The sequence below is a fragment of the Carassius auratus genome, chromosome 25 (assembly GCF_003368295.1).
Source record: "Carassius auratus strain Wakin chromosome 25, ASM336829v1, whole genome shotgun sequence".
Taxonomy (NCBI): domain Eukaryota; kingdom Metazoa; phylum Chordata; class Actinopteri; order Cypriniformes; family Cyprinidae; genus Carassius; species Carassius auratus.
This window is the reverse complement of record NC_039267.1, coordinates 9,866,382-9,882,422: the sequence shown is the minus strand read 5'-3', so window position 1 is coordinate 9,882,422 and position 16,041 is coordinate 9,866,382. Positions and strand designations below refer to the sequence as shown.

Here is a 16,041-nt window from a genome sequence, read left to right as displayed (position 1 = left end):
CTCTAAATAGCCTAGAAATACCTTCTGCTGTGTTGTGAATGTTAATCAAACAGCTTAAACAGAGATTCATCTACTGCCATTTAATCTACACAGTGAACACCATGCAGTGTTACTTTTAAATATTATTGTATTTTATTTGTAATTTTGTTCTGCTTCATCCTCATGTAGCACATTTTTGAGAAATCTAAAGGGGTGTTGTGAATAATGGTTGGTAAATGCTGGTGTATAACCCGACAGAGGTTTTAGTGTAGTCTCACCTGGTGAACACTGGCAACTGGGACTGAATGACCTGCACCCTGACGATGACCAACAATAGTGTGCTGATGATCAGGACAATGAGCTTCAAAAGGGTTTGGAGAACAGCATAGGGAAAACCGTCTTGTCCACTCAACACCTGAAGTAGGGTGTCAATCAGCATGGGCAGAGTGAACTGTATTAAAAACAGGAGAAAATTACATGACAAGAGGAATAAAACAGAAGTAAATACATACATATACATGCATCTGTGATTAACGTCCAGTTTGGATTGACGACCTGATCTAGGTAATGCATTGCCATTTGTTTTTCCACTTCTTGATGCTTTGAACAGTACTTGGAGGGATAGAATAAGCCTTTGAAAATGTTTTTGTAGTCTTCTTCTAACTTGTGGTACATTTTTAACCCGGAGGCTTTTTGAGAGCATTTTTCCAACCATGGTGAACTCTTCGCAGAAATTGCAGTACTAAATGCACTACTAAAAGTGGAATCTTCACGAAACAGCTGGTTTTATTCTTAAGTAATCAAAACCACTACAACTAACATCAGGTGGGGCAATTAGCCTAGTGTTTGATCTGGAAGTTGATTGGTTGCACCTGAGTAAGCTGAGTAATGGTATACACCAGGGGTGCCCAACCCTGCTCCTGGCAATGGACTGTCCTGCAAAGTTTTGCTCCAATCCTATTCAAACACACCTGAAGCAACTAATTAAAGTCTACAGGACCACTTAAAAATAAAAGGAAGTTGTGTTTAACGTTGTGTTAAAATGCTGCCCATTTGTCCCTTCCCAACGATTCACACATTTACGAGAGGCGAACTCACAGGTCTACACAGAAACCAAATGATAAAGATGTCTCTGTAGTGTGATTGAAGTTCCAGACCATGTCAGTAAGAACTTGGTCCTTTGTTCACTTTATTTTACCACAGATTCGTTTACAAACAAGGCATAATCGACGCAGGATTTTCAGAAAGACTGAAACTAAAAGACAAAGCTGTGCCGACTATATTGGATCTAACAATGATGACGTCGCAACACACAAGTGTGAGTATAGGCCCCGATATACTTCAAATGAAATTGAATAACGAACTGATATGACGTAATTTTGAACAAAATCAAGTTCATTTTGAGTTCGTTTTGGCAGTTTGAAACAGCTGACCAAAGCAACATTTCTGGGGGAGTTTGTTTCGGCTCCTAAACACCTTTTCTAATGGTCTGCGGCGGTTGCGCAAACGGTGAGTGTGTTCTGCAACTTCACCTTCTTTTGCGACATGCAATTTATTTATTTATTTAATGTGTTTAGGGGATACGCACGAGAGTCGCAAGTCATGTTTACATTAATCTAGACCCCGACTCCAGCAACAAAGGGTGTTGGAAATAGTATACCATCGCTCAGCCTTTTCAAAAAACATTTTGCCCAAAAAACCAAGAACGAAAACAAACTTTGTTTGAAGTAAACTGGGGTCTTAAATGTTTTTATCACGTGGTCACTATTGATCAACTGATATGAGTTTTTATGCGATTTTTAACCTAAATCACAGCTGCATCCATCTCTAAAAGATGTAGGCTGTCAAACATACCAAAGTTTTAGCCAGTCATAGCAGTGGGCATTTACTTCTGAGTCTACAATCTGCCACACCTATGCAAACACACTGTTCCAATGAGGGGGGTTTAAAACAGGACAGAAAATAACCAATTGCTGCTGGATTATGATGTTTTTGATGCATAAATCTTAATAAAATTATAAGGGGGACCTCAGAGTAGAAAAAATAAAAAAGTTTAGGGGGAGTTGTGGCCTAATGGTTAGAGAGTCAGACTCCCAATCGAAAGGTTGTTAGTTCGAGCCCCAGGCCAGCAGGAATTGTGGGTGGGGGGAGTGCATGTACAGTTCTCTCTCCACCTTCAATACCACGACTTAGGTGTCCTTGAGCAAGGCATCGAACCCCCAACTGCTCCCCGGGTGCTGCAGCATAAATGGCTGCCCACAGCTCCGGGAGTGTATTCTCAGTGTGTGTGTGTGTTCACTGCTCTGTGTGTGTGCACTTCGGATGGGTTAAATGCAGAGCACAAATTCTGAGTATGGGTCACCATACTTGGCTGAATGTCACGTCATTTTCACTTTTCACTTTCACTTTCACCAAGGCTGCATTTATTTGATGATCCCACTCTCTCATGGATGGGCATACAACAGTTAGTGGTAGCTGGAGATTACAGTTTTAAAGTTGTAAATATGTAAATATGGATATGCTTCAGAAGGCCACAGAGCCACATGAAGCACTTTTTACAATGGATGGATGCACTTTTATTGGACTTCATAATCTTAAACCCCATTCACAGCCATTAAAAAGCTTAGAGCCAATATGCATTCCTCTGAAAGAAGAAAGCCATATAAAACTAGAATGACTAGAGGGTGAGTAAATCATGGTGTAATTTTCATTTTTTGGTTCACGGTCCCTTTAATTATACAAGTATTCACAATAAATATACAGTATTACTAATTTTCATTTATTTAACTAGTAATAATTATTCTTACATAATGCTTAGGGATTTTTACATTTTTGTTGCCGGCAAACGTGGCAAGACAGGCAACAATGCCAAGAGACACAACACATGATGTATTCAAACCACACACAACCCATTTGACCACCACATCTCAATCTGTCTGCCAACGGGTTAACCGCGAGGCCACACACCCAACCCCCCAGACCCAAAAAAAAAAAAACTACACTTCTTACAGAGATAATGCTACATTAGAGGTTGCTGCAACAAAACTTTCACATGCCACAATCCGGATGCATTAGATTAACGCTACATGTAATACATTATCGCTTAAATACTGCACTTTTAAACGACTTTATTTAAACAAGTAATTACTTAAGCTAACGTGTCTTTCAGCAAAACATCAAAGTCCAAGTGCTACTCATGCATATGGATTAAATTAAAGGCATAGCTTAGGGCCGCATACAGACTAAACAGAGCAAAGATCCAAGGCAAGGACCCACAGACCTCGAGTTTCTGTCAGAAACAACAGCTGCTTGCATTCAGCATAGCTCACATAAGAGGATTATGCCACAGTCCATTATGTAAAAAATCAATTGCATAATAAAAAGCGAATGGAAGGCTGTCAAAAGAGCAAAGACCCCGACGAGCATCTGAACGCTAATGGACAGAATAAAGCTACATTGTTAAGTGGCTTTTACTTGATATTCAAATACAGATGCTAATCTGCTGGGAACAAGAGATACACGTTTGAAAAGACTCTTAAAGAGGACACTGTACCCTTAATGACTTTGACATGCAACATCTAACTAATGTCAGTGTGTCAAAACATTTTGATTTTTGAAATCCTGCAGCTCGTTTTAAACCGAACAAGCAACAGGGTGTTTTCACATCTGGTAAGACTTGTGGTTAACAAAACTATGAGACTTTGCTGTTTTGTTTCACTGCCTTTAGAAATGAGAGATGTTGCCCTAAAGTTATTTACTCAACTGTCACTTACAAAATAGTCATGTCTTGCATCGCTTTTTTTCCAGATAGAAGGTATTGAAAGCCATCTCAGATAAGAAACCTGAATAAACTGTTGGTTATCACTCGGCTGATGCCTCAGTGTTGATTTTCACACTCTCCCTCGAAAAACTCAATGCAGACGTGCCCTTTGGGCTTTTAAACGAATTTGATATTCACACCAAATGAGCTGACATGACCGTCCAGACGTTGAGTGAAACGGTCGTTGAGTGAAACGGGTTCATTTTCACAGCCAGAGAGGGATTTAGAGCTTTATAACCAATACACATCACCACAGGAAATTGCCGATACCTCAAAGTTATTTGCTTTACAATAAATTTACTATTTTTTTTCCAGTGCAACCATATGCATTTAGCTATTTGATTAATTTGTTTATGAGTTTTTTGTTTTTTTTTGGTATTAAACTGTCAAGATAGTGACACTAACAGACTAAAGTGGACAAAAAATGTCTGCAGTCATCATGCAAGGCTGCGCCCCATGAGGTTGCATTAAGTCTTTCCATCTGGGTAGCGGTTTCGATTTCCCTCTGTCTTTCTGCCAACAAAATAGGCCTTTTAATATAAAAAAGAAAAGGATGTTTTATGACTTCTATTAAAAGCAAAACAGTTGTCTTTTTTGAACTTATTAACAAATAAGCTTTTGATCCCAAGATCCTGTGACAGATCCTATTGACTTTAACCATGCACGTCAACACGTTTTTTATTTACGAGCCGATAAATAAATGTCACACTCACCCCTTGGGCAACAAACACCTCGTAAATACAGCATATCCCAATGACCGTTATTCCCTGCTCCTTGCATAGCGTGGCAACGGCAACCAGGAACACGGTAGAAATGATGGGAGTCCACACTGAAAGAGGGAAATCTCATTTTTTATATGTCGGAAGTGCTTTTGAGTAACTTTATGCATCTTTCAAACACCATTCAGATTTAAGAAAGTGGAAGAAGGAAAGCAGCCCGGTGTTGTTCTTCACTGGGTGGCTGGGGAATCCCATCCCACAAGTCTTTAAAAGGGAATTGAAGAAAAACACTTAATGTAAACAGGGCTGTCAATTTAACTTGTTAATTTAGCATGATTATTTATCGCAATATGACTTGCCAAACCACACACCCAACGCAGGCAGCACAGTATGAATTAGGAGCCGTTCACACGACTGTGTCTTGTGTTCAAAAACAGCTGGACAGCGTGCAACAAATGAAACCGAATGCAAGGATCTTGAGATGGTTTTTCAATTCACATAAAGTTGCACACTTTTGAAGATGTGATGCAATGGCCATAGACATGGAACCCTAAATATAAAAATCGAAAAAAAATAAGAAAATAATCCCACCATAGACAAGGCAACAACAAAAATATTATGACGGGATTAACATTATGTAAAAAAAAAATGGCAAGAATCATGGTGGGAGGTTGATGGTATAATATAATAATTGTGTTGAAATGCATCAAGTCAGAAACAACATGCCAATTTGATCGATCTGTGAAACTGGAGCTGTGTACTCAAGGCTTCTGGGTGGGGAGCTTGGTGAGCTTTTGAATGGCAGGCGAGTCGCAGCTTGCGCGTCGTGTCCTAGGAGTGAACTTGTTGCAGCGTGCATGAAGGGATTATGTGGTTATGCGATGGCAACGCTTACCTATGGAGTGATCGGCGCCTTTTGATTTGGTGTATTCCAGGAAAGCAGCCAGCAGGAAAATGGAGGACAGCAACTCAGCCCTGCCAACAACACCTGTCACCTGCACATAGCGAAAGATTTCAACACTCATAACAGGTGGAATTTCAATTCACCAATACATACCAATCTGATGCACGTAAAATGAAGTGTCTTATGAAGCATGTTGTTACAGTAAGATTTCTTCTTACACCACGTTTAGAGATTGGATGGGAAGCCATTTAAAGTCATGTGACTGGTGCAAGAGGAACCAGTTTTAAGCTATCAATCATATCTGTAAAACAGAATTACTTTTCCTTTTCATACAACCTATGAGAACTTTTGCTGAAAATAATTCAAGCAATTATATGAGATCATCATATGGTATAATTGATTGTTACAAAATGTTATATACAGTGCAGTGAGTTCCAAAAGACTGAGACAATCAGTGCAAAAGTAATTAACTTTAATGCATTTTTCATTACAAATTACAGTATAAGATTAATAATTAATAAATGATAAATGATTGAAAAGTTACATTTCAGAATGTTTTAGTATTCAGTTGTGCTTCATGGACAGCAGCACTCAAACTACATGACCTCCAAAACCCCAATGACCACGACTTGAGAATGATCCAAACAGCATCTTGTGCCTCAATGGAAGCAAAGAATCTGACCCTTGAGGAGTTCACATACTCGGTGTCACAAATTTGCTTATTTGATTAGTGACCTTAAAATATTTCTCATTCACTGAACGTCATAATGTTATCCAATTTTCCTCCTAAACTCTGTTTATTTCCAGATTTAAATTCGATTAAGCCATTTTATAATGTGTCTGATTTATACCTCAGTGGCAAAAGTTGGAGCTTCAGAGTTTGATTACATTTCTGTGAATCCCTAAGCAAAAGGAATCAACCTTACATTATTTGTTTGCATCATGTCTGAATATATCATCATTCTTCATATATTTTGTTAATTTTGTTAATTTAATGTCAAAAAAGACATGTCTGTATTTTATCTTTTGCAATAAATATGATTAATTGCAACAGTATATATATGTATGTATATATGATTTTAACCATTAGCGATTGGCTGTTTTACTTAGAAGGTGGGGCTTCGATTGATAGAGTGGCCATATTGAGCATTGCATTGTTCCTCATTCAAAACTATGCCAGTCACACATCTTGGTATATATATATAAAATGCATATTATATATAGTGTATGCTGTTTATAATTATAGAAATTTATAATTCTGATCCCATTGAATGCAATGTTAGTTGCTTTGGATAAAAGTATCTGCTAAATGCATAAATGCAAACTTATTATTACAAAAATATAATGGATCAAAAACTATTAAATATTTAAATGACATTATAATCAACAAATATTATATATACAGTATTAAATAACCATTTTAGACTATTTGAGTAAACTATTTTTACTATTTTTAGTAGGCAGGAACTTTTTCTGCAAAGATACGTACTATACATCATATCAATAGTCAATCTAAAGATAAGCACTGTGGTAGAGGGTATAGTAGTTTTAGAGAAAGTTCTTCGGTCACCTGCACAGGGACTGATCCACCAACCATTTCACCAGCAGGACTGACTCTACCTGATAAACAAACACCAGTCCTACAGCAAAGTCAGTTTCAAACAGTTTTTCCATGATAATGCACGACTATTTATGTGCACACTGGGACAGCAAGCTCAGCCTATTACTGCCACCATGAGGTGGCATCTGCAAAGACACTTAATTAAAGTGTTTGTTCCTCAACTTTGTGCCAATGATAGTTTCCTCCAGCAACAAAGTGAAGAGTAGATGATAAAGGAAACTTCAACACTATTGAACATATTGACCAACAGAGTCCCTTTACATTAAAATAGCAGAAGCAAATTCCACAAATGAAGCTTATCTTCATGATTTTGTCACATAAACCATGTTGATGAATCTGTGACATAATAGCAGATACTTACAGCCTCTGTGTGGATGGGATGAACAGCAAACAGCAAAGCAGCTATGAGACTGGTGCTTCGGTCCAAGAGCAGACGGCAGAAGTGAAGGAAGAGGACACACACCACAGCGTGGAGAACCACGTTGAAGAGGTGGTATGAAGAGGAGCTTAACGCGCTGAACAGGTAATTGAGGCGGAAGGTGAGAACAGTGAGCGGCCGGTAGGACTTATGGCTCCTCTCCTGGATAAAAAACAAAACAAAACAAAAAACAAGGTTGGACACAAGGCTCCAATAACATCACGTCTCAAGAAACCAAGACTGGATTTCTTCAAGGTTACCTCTGACATTGGTGTGCCCCAGAAGTCATTGAGGAAGAGGTTCTTCAGTGGGGTGGTGGGGCGAAGGTCTTTGTTATCCAGGATGGCAGAGACATCATCGAACACGAAACCACAGAGCAGGCTGTTCCAATAGCAGCCCACCACCAGTCCAATCAGAAGACAGATCTCCTTCCACGACACTACAGCCATCGCTGACGTGAGACCTCATTGAGCACTGCAAGAGCCAATCCTGATACGATCACAGAATCATTCTGATTCAGAACATTTTCACAATGAACCATTCAGACCTTCTGTGAACTGCTTTGACTCATTTATTCACTTAAGACACTGCATACAAAATAATTAGAGTTATTTTAAGGTTTATGAATTTTTATGAGTCGAGTAACTTCCTGTTGACTTACTACATAAATTCACCAAGTTTCATCGCAATTACTTATTTGCTTAAATTATAGCTGTTTTAATAAACTAGGCCATGTCCTACATTACCTACATTAACAGTGACCTCAGATGGCCTGCTTAACTTTACAATGTTTTGATGATTGTTGACAATGGCATTCCAGTCTACATGCTATTTGCTATAAACTAGACAAAAATCCAATATTGTGGAAAGGTTTCCATGAATCATAAAAAAAAGTCAATATTTCAATGCTCTATAGTGCTATCTATGATCTAGGATTTATTTTTCATGCTTAGTAGTGGTCAACGTTTTCTTTTCTTTTTTTTCTTCTTTTTTTTTTACCGTTTTCAGTTTTAGCTTTATCTTCTATTTTAAGGCAGAAATTGTGTTACTGTTATTTATTATATATTAATGACAAGAGCCGTTGTCAAAAATCGTTTAACTATTACAATGTCTACATCTAAATATTACAATGACTAATAATTCGAATAAGAAATATTTTTTTTAAATCTAATACAATGACAAAAAAAAAACTAGCAAAGTTACTTAAAGTAAAATTAAAACTAATACTGAAAATTTAAAAATGAAAGCGAATTCAAAATATTATTTATTTTATAAAAGCGTATTTAAACAATACTCCACACACTCTACACGTGCAATATACATCTGGCATATTTTATGAATATTTTAGAACAGATCAGAGCTGGACAAATATATAATAACTGTAAAAACAAAAACATGCCCTTTTAATACTTGATTCATTTCGATGACCTTTTCCTGTCTGTAAAACATAATTTTAACATCCCCTGGAATGATCTATGACCTTTATAAGCCTGTTTAAATTGGCCCACGACACTGCGACCTTCTGCCGCTAAATTGCAAAGCTAAAAACACGAATAAATCAGTTGCATGATCTGAAAAATACAATAATCTGAGCGGAGCTCATAAATCAGGACCAGTCCAGCCAGCTATCAGCTAGCATTTGCTTTTCATTATTAATCGAATAAATCCGACATTACAGTTATAAAAACATCAATGCAACATTTATCTCTGATAAACAAGGAATGTGTTAATATTTAGAAGAAACTGGGTAAAATTAACAGGACACTGATCTGATTAAACCTCAAGTTTAACTTCAGTTGCATGCATTGACATCAGCATTTAAACAACACTCTCAAACCGCCGTCAGTGATCGGTAATATCATCACTTGGACTACTCACCTTGACATTTCTGATGAAAACTAAATCAAAAGAGAAGTGGTGTGTTTATTTTGGCTGCAGCATCAAGTTCGAGCTCAAGCATTGAATTAGCATGGAACAAAAACTGCTTCCGGGTCAAAATGCTTGGTAGAATAAAAGTAATGAATTACAAAGTATTGGTTTAAACTTTATGTCTAGACAATGTCATTCCATTAGAAATATATCTGCATATATATGTGTATATATATATATATGTGTGTGTGTGTGTGTGTGTGTGCGTGTGCGTGCGTGCGTGTGTGTGTGAAATGGACGCACCGCTTAATGGGGAATTATTTAATGAGTGTCAGAAATCGTACGGCGTTAAAACAAGAACCCAAGCTGCTTTTATGCCTTAAAACGGTACACTTACCATCAAAATAAAATCACAGATGGTCTCATCATCTTTTGCTCTCATCAGACTGGAAGCTGCAGGTATCTTTCAGATTTTGTATAAACTTCCTACAGCGCTGAACTGAACAACATTTAACCTGTTAGATTTCAGATATGATATTATATATATATATATATATATATATATATATATATATATACGTTTTTGTTAACTTTGTAATAATATAAATGTAGATACATGCACATATTTTCAAAATATATACTGAATATGTGTGTATTTCTCTCTCTCTCTCTCTCTCCCTCTCTCTCTACACACACACACACACACACACACACACATATATATATATATAATAAACAGTATACAAAAAATATATTATGCAAACAAAAACTTTTATTTTGGATGTGATTAATCGCAATTAATTGTTTGACAGCACTAATATATATATAATATATATATACATAAGTTTTTTTTTATTATTATTTAGGTTATATAATAAGATAATTTTTTGATCTAGCAAGAAAGAAAAAAAATCTAGAGCTGGAAAAAATGCTGAAGATCTATATCTTTGCTTTGCTTCCAGACTGACATCTGCTTATTGTAATGTGTGAGGGACAAAAACATCCTAATCCCTGAAAATTCATCTGACAATCTTGCTTTCTTTCCCACGTAGGTCAAACCACGGGACCTGAAAGCAGATGATTCAGAGAAATATTCAGCTCTTTGGAATCTCACAAACACTCCTGAGGGTAAGACTCACCGTCACCACACATCGAATTCTTTCAGTTGGAAAGCTTTGCATTTCTTTTACTAATACTTTTCTGGTCACTGAAGTCCATCTGTACTTGATGTAAGTCATTCTAATAGTCCTGTGTGAGCCAGTCTAGATGTTACATTGGAAGTCTTATTGCCCCTCCGATGAAACTGGATGAAATTTCATGTGCTTATGAGGTTGTAGACGGTGCTGGTGCAGAGCAAGCAAGTATTGCTGTATACAGTCATTATTCAATTTGCATTTCCCACAGGAAAAAACAGTGCCTGCAAGGTATCAAAAAAGTAGTGTTCAAAAAAAAAAAAAAAAAAAATTAAAAAATGAATTAAGTGAGTGTTTGTTTGTTTGTTTTTCTGACTCAAGGTCACTTACAAAAAAAAAATATATTTTCATTTATGAAACATGGTTTAAATCTTAATTCATCATGAATTCTGTATATGACATCAACAGCAATTAGTTTTTCTGAATGCATAACATGTCCGTGAGAGATTTCAAATCTCAATCTTAAAATTCTTCAGTAAATAGTTTTAGACTTAAAAATCCAGTATACATAGCAAGGCTGAAATTACCAATCACACTTTATTTTAAGGTTCAATTTTCACTGTTAACTAACCATAAACTATGCCTCAATTAACTCTTAATTTTCTGCTTATTAATAGTTAGTAAGGTCATTTATTTTAGTTAAGTTTAGGTATTGCCTAGGATTTGGGATGTAAAATATGTGTTGAATTATCTAACAACTATCCTTGTGTGTTGCTGCCTGTTAAAACTATAGTTGTTCTGCACATCACATTTCCTTCGATATCCTTTGAGCAAGTTTCTGTTGTAGAGCTGGCCCGAAACTCTCTGGAACTGGCCAACTTTATTACCAAGCCCTGAGTGATGGCTTTACCACTGTGCAATTAAAGAAACTGAATCCACACTACTGCAATGTGAGTCAAACATCTGGAATGGAGAATTCAAAAGGGCTGTGAATTAAGTAATATGACACCCTGTAATGATTTATGTCATCAACTCATTTAGTAATTAATCATGCTTGACAGCAGGTTGAATAATGGTTTTACTCGTTACTGCAGAACGAGCAATTGCAACAGGATGTGGAGTCCTACAGAAAGGAAGTAGAGTAGAGCGAGCCTCTTCAGACCAAAGAGGAGAGCGATGAGAGGAGATTTACCAAAGTCAACCAACAGCTCTACCAGTGCATGGATGACCTGCATGTGATCCCCAAATCACCTTCAGCCTGCCATATAATGCCATCATAACATGTCTAGATAAATACACCTCGAAAGGCCCTTTCACACTAAGAAGGATAACTATAAAGATAAGGATATTAGCATCTCCACCAGTGAACGATATCGTCTGTTTAATCTAAGCACACGCTTGTCTGCCACTTTAAATTATCAAGCTCGTTACAGCAGGATGGATTCTGATTGGCTGTAAATGTTTTATTGTTCATCAGCTGGAAAAAAAATAATTTCAAATGATTCCAATGATATTGTTTCTCTTTGTCGTTATAGTTGTGGTGTGAACTACTACTGCTATTCTTTAATATTGAGAATGATTTTTAGAACTATATCTTTATCGTTATCTTTATAGTTATCGTTCTTGGTGCAAAAGGGCCTTAATGTCTCAGGACTTCTTTAAATTAGACATATTTGACACTTATGTTAAACATTTATAATTTTTGCATAAACAGAAACTGAAAAGATGAAAATAAATTTACACAGTGAAAAATTTTATATTTATACAAAGTATATTAGTGCTGTCAAATGATTATTCACAAAATAAGCGTTTTTGTTTAGATATTATATGTTTGTATGCTGTTTGTATTTATAAAGTATATGTAAATACACACACATGCATGTATATATTTAAGATTTTTTTTTTAAAAGCATTAAGAAAAATTTACAATATTATGTTTCTATATTAAATATAATTACATTTAAATTATAAATTGTAAATACATGTAAATACTTTCTAAATATATACATACATATATATGTGTGTATATTTATATATGCATAATAAATATACACAGTACACACACATAATGTAAACAAAAACTTTTATTTTGGACACAATTAATCGTGATTAATCATTTGACATAATATATAAATATATATAATTTATTTTTATTTACACTATTAATGTGTACACATATACACTTCAGTAGCCCACTTCAGTTTTGTCCATATATTGTTTTCTGCACTTTGTTATATATAAATGTGACACCAAAATGTGTTCAGGTTATTTTTGTTGTGGTGGGTTTTTATTCTTGATGGTATCTTCCATTTCAAAAGTAGCAAGGAGAGTCCTGTACATGTATCCTTTAAAAGCATGTTTCAATATGTGTCATCATCATGTTGTGATCCATAAATTCTCCCTATTCCCAGGATGCCGAGGACATGGCTGCTAACCCACAGAAGAATCTGGAGGAATCTGTGAAGGAGATGGAGAAGATGACGGATGAATACAACAAGATGAAGATCGCAGTCCAGCAGACAGATATCTTTTTGAAGGTCAGAGAGCTAAATGGATGAATCCAGGTTTGAGTTGAAGAGGATGACCCGGTTATGGCTGCCGTTAACGCCAAAGTTGAAGAGCGGAAGGTGAGCCGAAACTCGTAACTGTCAGCTTTGACAACTAAAACCAGTTTATATTCAAATGAGGTCAAGTTCATGAACTTTCCCCTTTGTCTCACCACTGCAGAAGTGGCTGTTGTTGTTTTTCTTTTGGTTGACTGAGCTTTTACCTGTCTAAAATTGCTGACGTCTTTGAGGAGTCATTTTTCTAAAGTTCTGAACAAAAGGTTAAATATTTGCGTTTGTGCCAGACTCGACCAACAATTTTGTCATCTAAGCAAACAATCCAAAAAATTTGATTTTTTTTTTTTTTACAGTGTGCTAACATGCATCTCCATGCAATTCAGCTTATAAAAATGTGGAATGGAGGATATTTTTACAGGCTAGTTCAAAGTAAACAAAGAATAAACTCCAGACACATATAAAGTTCACGTATCCTGATTGAGAGAGTTAAAACACTCAAAAGTTCTACTGTTTCTAACATTTATGACACATAACAAATGGAATACAAATTGCTGCTGTAGAGGAATATCAGATTAACAAACAAGTGCCATATTTAACATCCTGACACTACTACGACTCCAAGCACTATTTCCATTGTAACTCAATAGACATGTTATCTGATGGAAAAGGCCCAAAAAGCTGAACAACTAGTGATTAGAGTTGCTCAATTACTGCCTGGTTATTCATCACCATGCCAAGCCTCTAAGCAGTAAAATAAATCAGTGCCAAAAGTCTAACCAGCAGAATAGTCTCACACATCCTGGCAAACCGTAGACCAACACTGTCAGAGTGTGAACAATGTGAAATGAGGGAAATGCCCGTTTTATTCCTTTGGTAGTTGAGAAAGTTCTAGATGCTGTAAAATGTCATGTATTTGTTTGTGTTTCATAGGATTTTATCAGGGAAAGATTTGGAAATTTTGGAGTGTTTGCAGATGATCAGAGACTTGGAGGAGAGACTTCGACTCTGACCAAACAACATCGCACTGCAGCAGGTGAAATGTTTCTTGAGCAGCAAATCAGCCGATTAGAATGATTTCTGAAGGATCATGTAACACTGAAGACTGGAATAATGATGCTGTAAATTCAGCTTTGCAATCACAGGAATAAATGTCATTTTAAAATATATTAAAATAGAAAACAAGCAAACCAAATATAAATTATACACTGGGTATATATAAACTTGTGTTTTGATAAGAAATGATAATTTCAGAATTTAAGCTCAATTCATTAATCACGTATGTAGGGTGATGGTATTTTAATACTCAGTCATCATTTGTATTTCTTTCTCTGATATATATTTGATATATCAACCAAACATATTATTCCACTTGGTTTTATTTTTTAGCCTATTAATTAAGATAAAAGGTGTGTCTCAATAGGCACGTCAAACTTTGGCAATGTTTTATAAATGTAGATAAAAAAAATATAGCAAAATGATGGCGTTTCTATAAACCAATGTTATACGACTAAAATGTAATCTTTTGCCTCTTGCGATAAGTCAAAATTGCTAAATTGACATGTTTCCGTTTAGGCATATTTTCAATCCGCAATTTAAATTTGCACTATTTGAAAGGTAATGGAAACATACCTGTTGTCTCAGGCCTGTTTCACAAATCCTGCGTTTGCGGCATCATGACAAAATACATACTAAATACTAAATAATAAGTCATTTTTGGACTATTACATTAAATAGTTTCTTGAATAGCACTTCTTTAATAATATTTATCATATATGTATTTGAAGTTGTCCACTGATAATTTTAACAAACTTGATTATTGTTAAAATGTTATTTACATGAGGAAGTGGCCATATTTGAATGAATTTATAAGAAATAGAACATAGTGTAGCTATAAACCGTTTTTTGTTGTGTTTTTTGTCACTGCGTGTGGAATGAAGCCTGCCAGATGCATTTTTTTAAACAATGTGTCCCTCTTTTATTTTGTGCAAAAAATGGTGTTGATCAGTAGGTTTATAGTGCATTTTTAGTGTGTTTTATATATGACAAATTACAAAAATATTTCAGGGGCAGAACTCCTCATGGCCACTGTGATGCTTCTGAACACAGCGTGAATGCTGGATCCTATTAATATTTCCGTTGAAACTGGCCACAGACACAGGATGTGTGGAACAGGTCTCCATCTGACTTAGTTTGTGTGCGGTATCATGTCTCTCTCTGTTTGTGTGTTCTTTTTGATGCACTCTCCTTTTATTCATTACTGCTTCATTGGCTTCCAAATGTTCCCTTTTTCCATTCTCTTTTGTTTACCACTCGGCCAAGTCAGGTCATATATGAACTGTGTGGTGTGAGTCGCTCTGTTTTTCATTTCCTTTGCTTTATGTGTCATTCTTTACATCTGTCATCTGTCATCACTCATCTGTTTCCATCATATTGCTTCATCTTATTTTATCCCAACGGGGGTTAAGGAAGTCATTGACTTTGTGTTTGACTTCAAAAGGCTTTGCAAGAGAGGGACAACCAGATCAAGATGCTGTCTGAGCCAGTCGAGCAGTACACAACAGAAATGGAAAAGAATGCTGCGCTCATCGAGGAGCTGAAGAAATGGGCAAAGAAAGATTAAGACTTGAGCTCTAAACTGCAGGCGGCTGAGAGGAGAGCTCTGAAGGCTGATCTTGATGCTAGAGACAAAGACAAAGAGCTCAAAGACACCCTCAGTCGAACCGGTCTCTATGAGTCTGGGAGTCTATCCCTTTGCACTTTCAGTGGTGGAAAATTCACTCCTATTACAAGTTGAAATTATTTTTGGGGTTGCTATATAAATATTCTTAATTACGGTACCTGATTTTCACAAAGCAACTTTACAAGGTCTTTTTCTTGGATCTAAAAGCAGAAGTTGCCCATTATAAGCTTTTCTTATAATAAACATAAAGATTTTATTTGACATGTTTATTATCATTTTTATTCATTTTTAATCTATTACATCTATCTTTGCTATTCTACTATTCAATTATGGG

At 36.0% G+C, this 16,041-nt stretch overlaps 1 protein-coding gene and 1 long non-coding RNA gene across 3 annotated transcripts in view; one reads left to right on the top strand and one right to left on the bottom strand.

Annotated features, from left to right (window-relative positions):
* Window positions 1-9,438, bottom strand: part of LOC113043211 (transmembrane and TPR repeat-containing protein 3-like) — a 29,369-nt gene extending 19,931 nt beyond the window's left edge. The window contains exons 1-6 of the mRNA XM_026202445.1: window positions 9,340-9,438; window positions 7,722-7,950; window positions 7,405-7,623; window positions 5,414-5,513; window positions 4,513-4,628; window positions 258-430 (exon numbers count right to left, since the gene is read on the bottom strand). Of these exons, the coding sequence (XP_026058230.1) occupies window positions 258-430; window positions 4,513-4,628; window positions 5,414-5,513; window positions 7,405-7,623; window positions 7,722-7,910 (797 nt within the window). The 5' untranslated portion in view covers window positions 7,911-7,950; window positions 9,340-9,438. The remainder of the gene's footprint in view (window positions 1-257; window positions 431-4,512; window positions 4,629-5,413; window positions 5,514-7,404; window positions 7,624-7,721; window positions 7,951-9,339) is intronic.
* Window positions 1,073-16,016, top strand: LOC113043214 (uncharacterized). Of its 2 annotated transcripts, XR_003275706.1 has the most exons (8): window positions 1,073-1,297; window positions 1,398-1,488; window positions 5,454-5,548; window positions 10,383-10,458; window positions 12,875-13,090; window positions 13,958-14,060; window positions 15,092-15,199; window positions 15,525-16,016. It is a non-coding gene; the product is annotated as an uncharacterized LOC113043214 (long non-coding RNA). The 2 variants fall into 2 exon arrangements; XR_003275707.1 differs by lacking the exons at window positions 1,073-1,297; window positions 1,398-1,488; window positions 5,454-5,548 and adding an exon at window positions 9,511-9,789.
* Window positions 16,017-16,041: the final 25 nt, after the last annotated feature.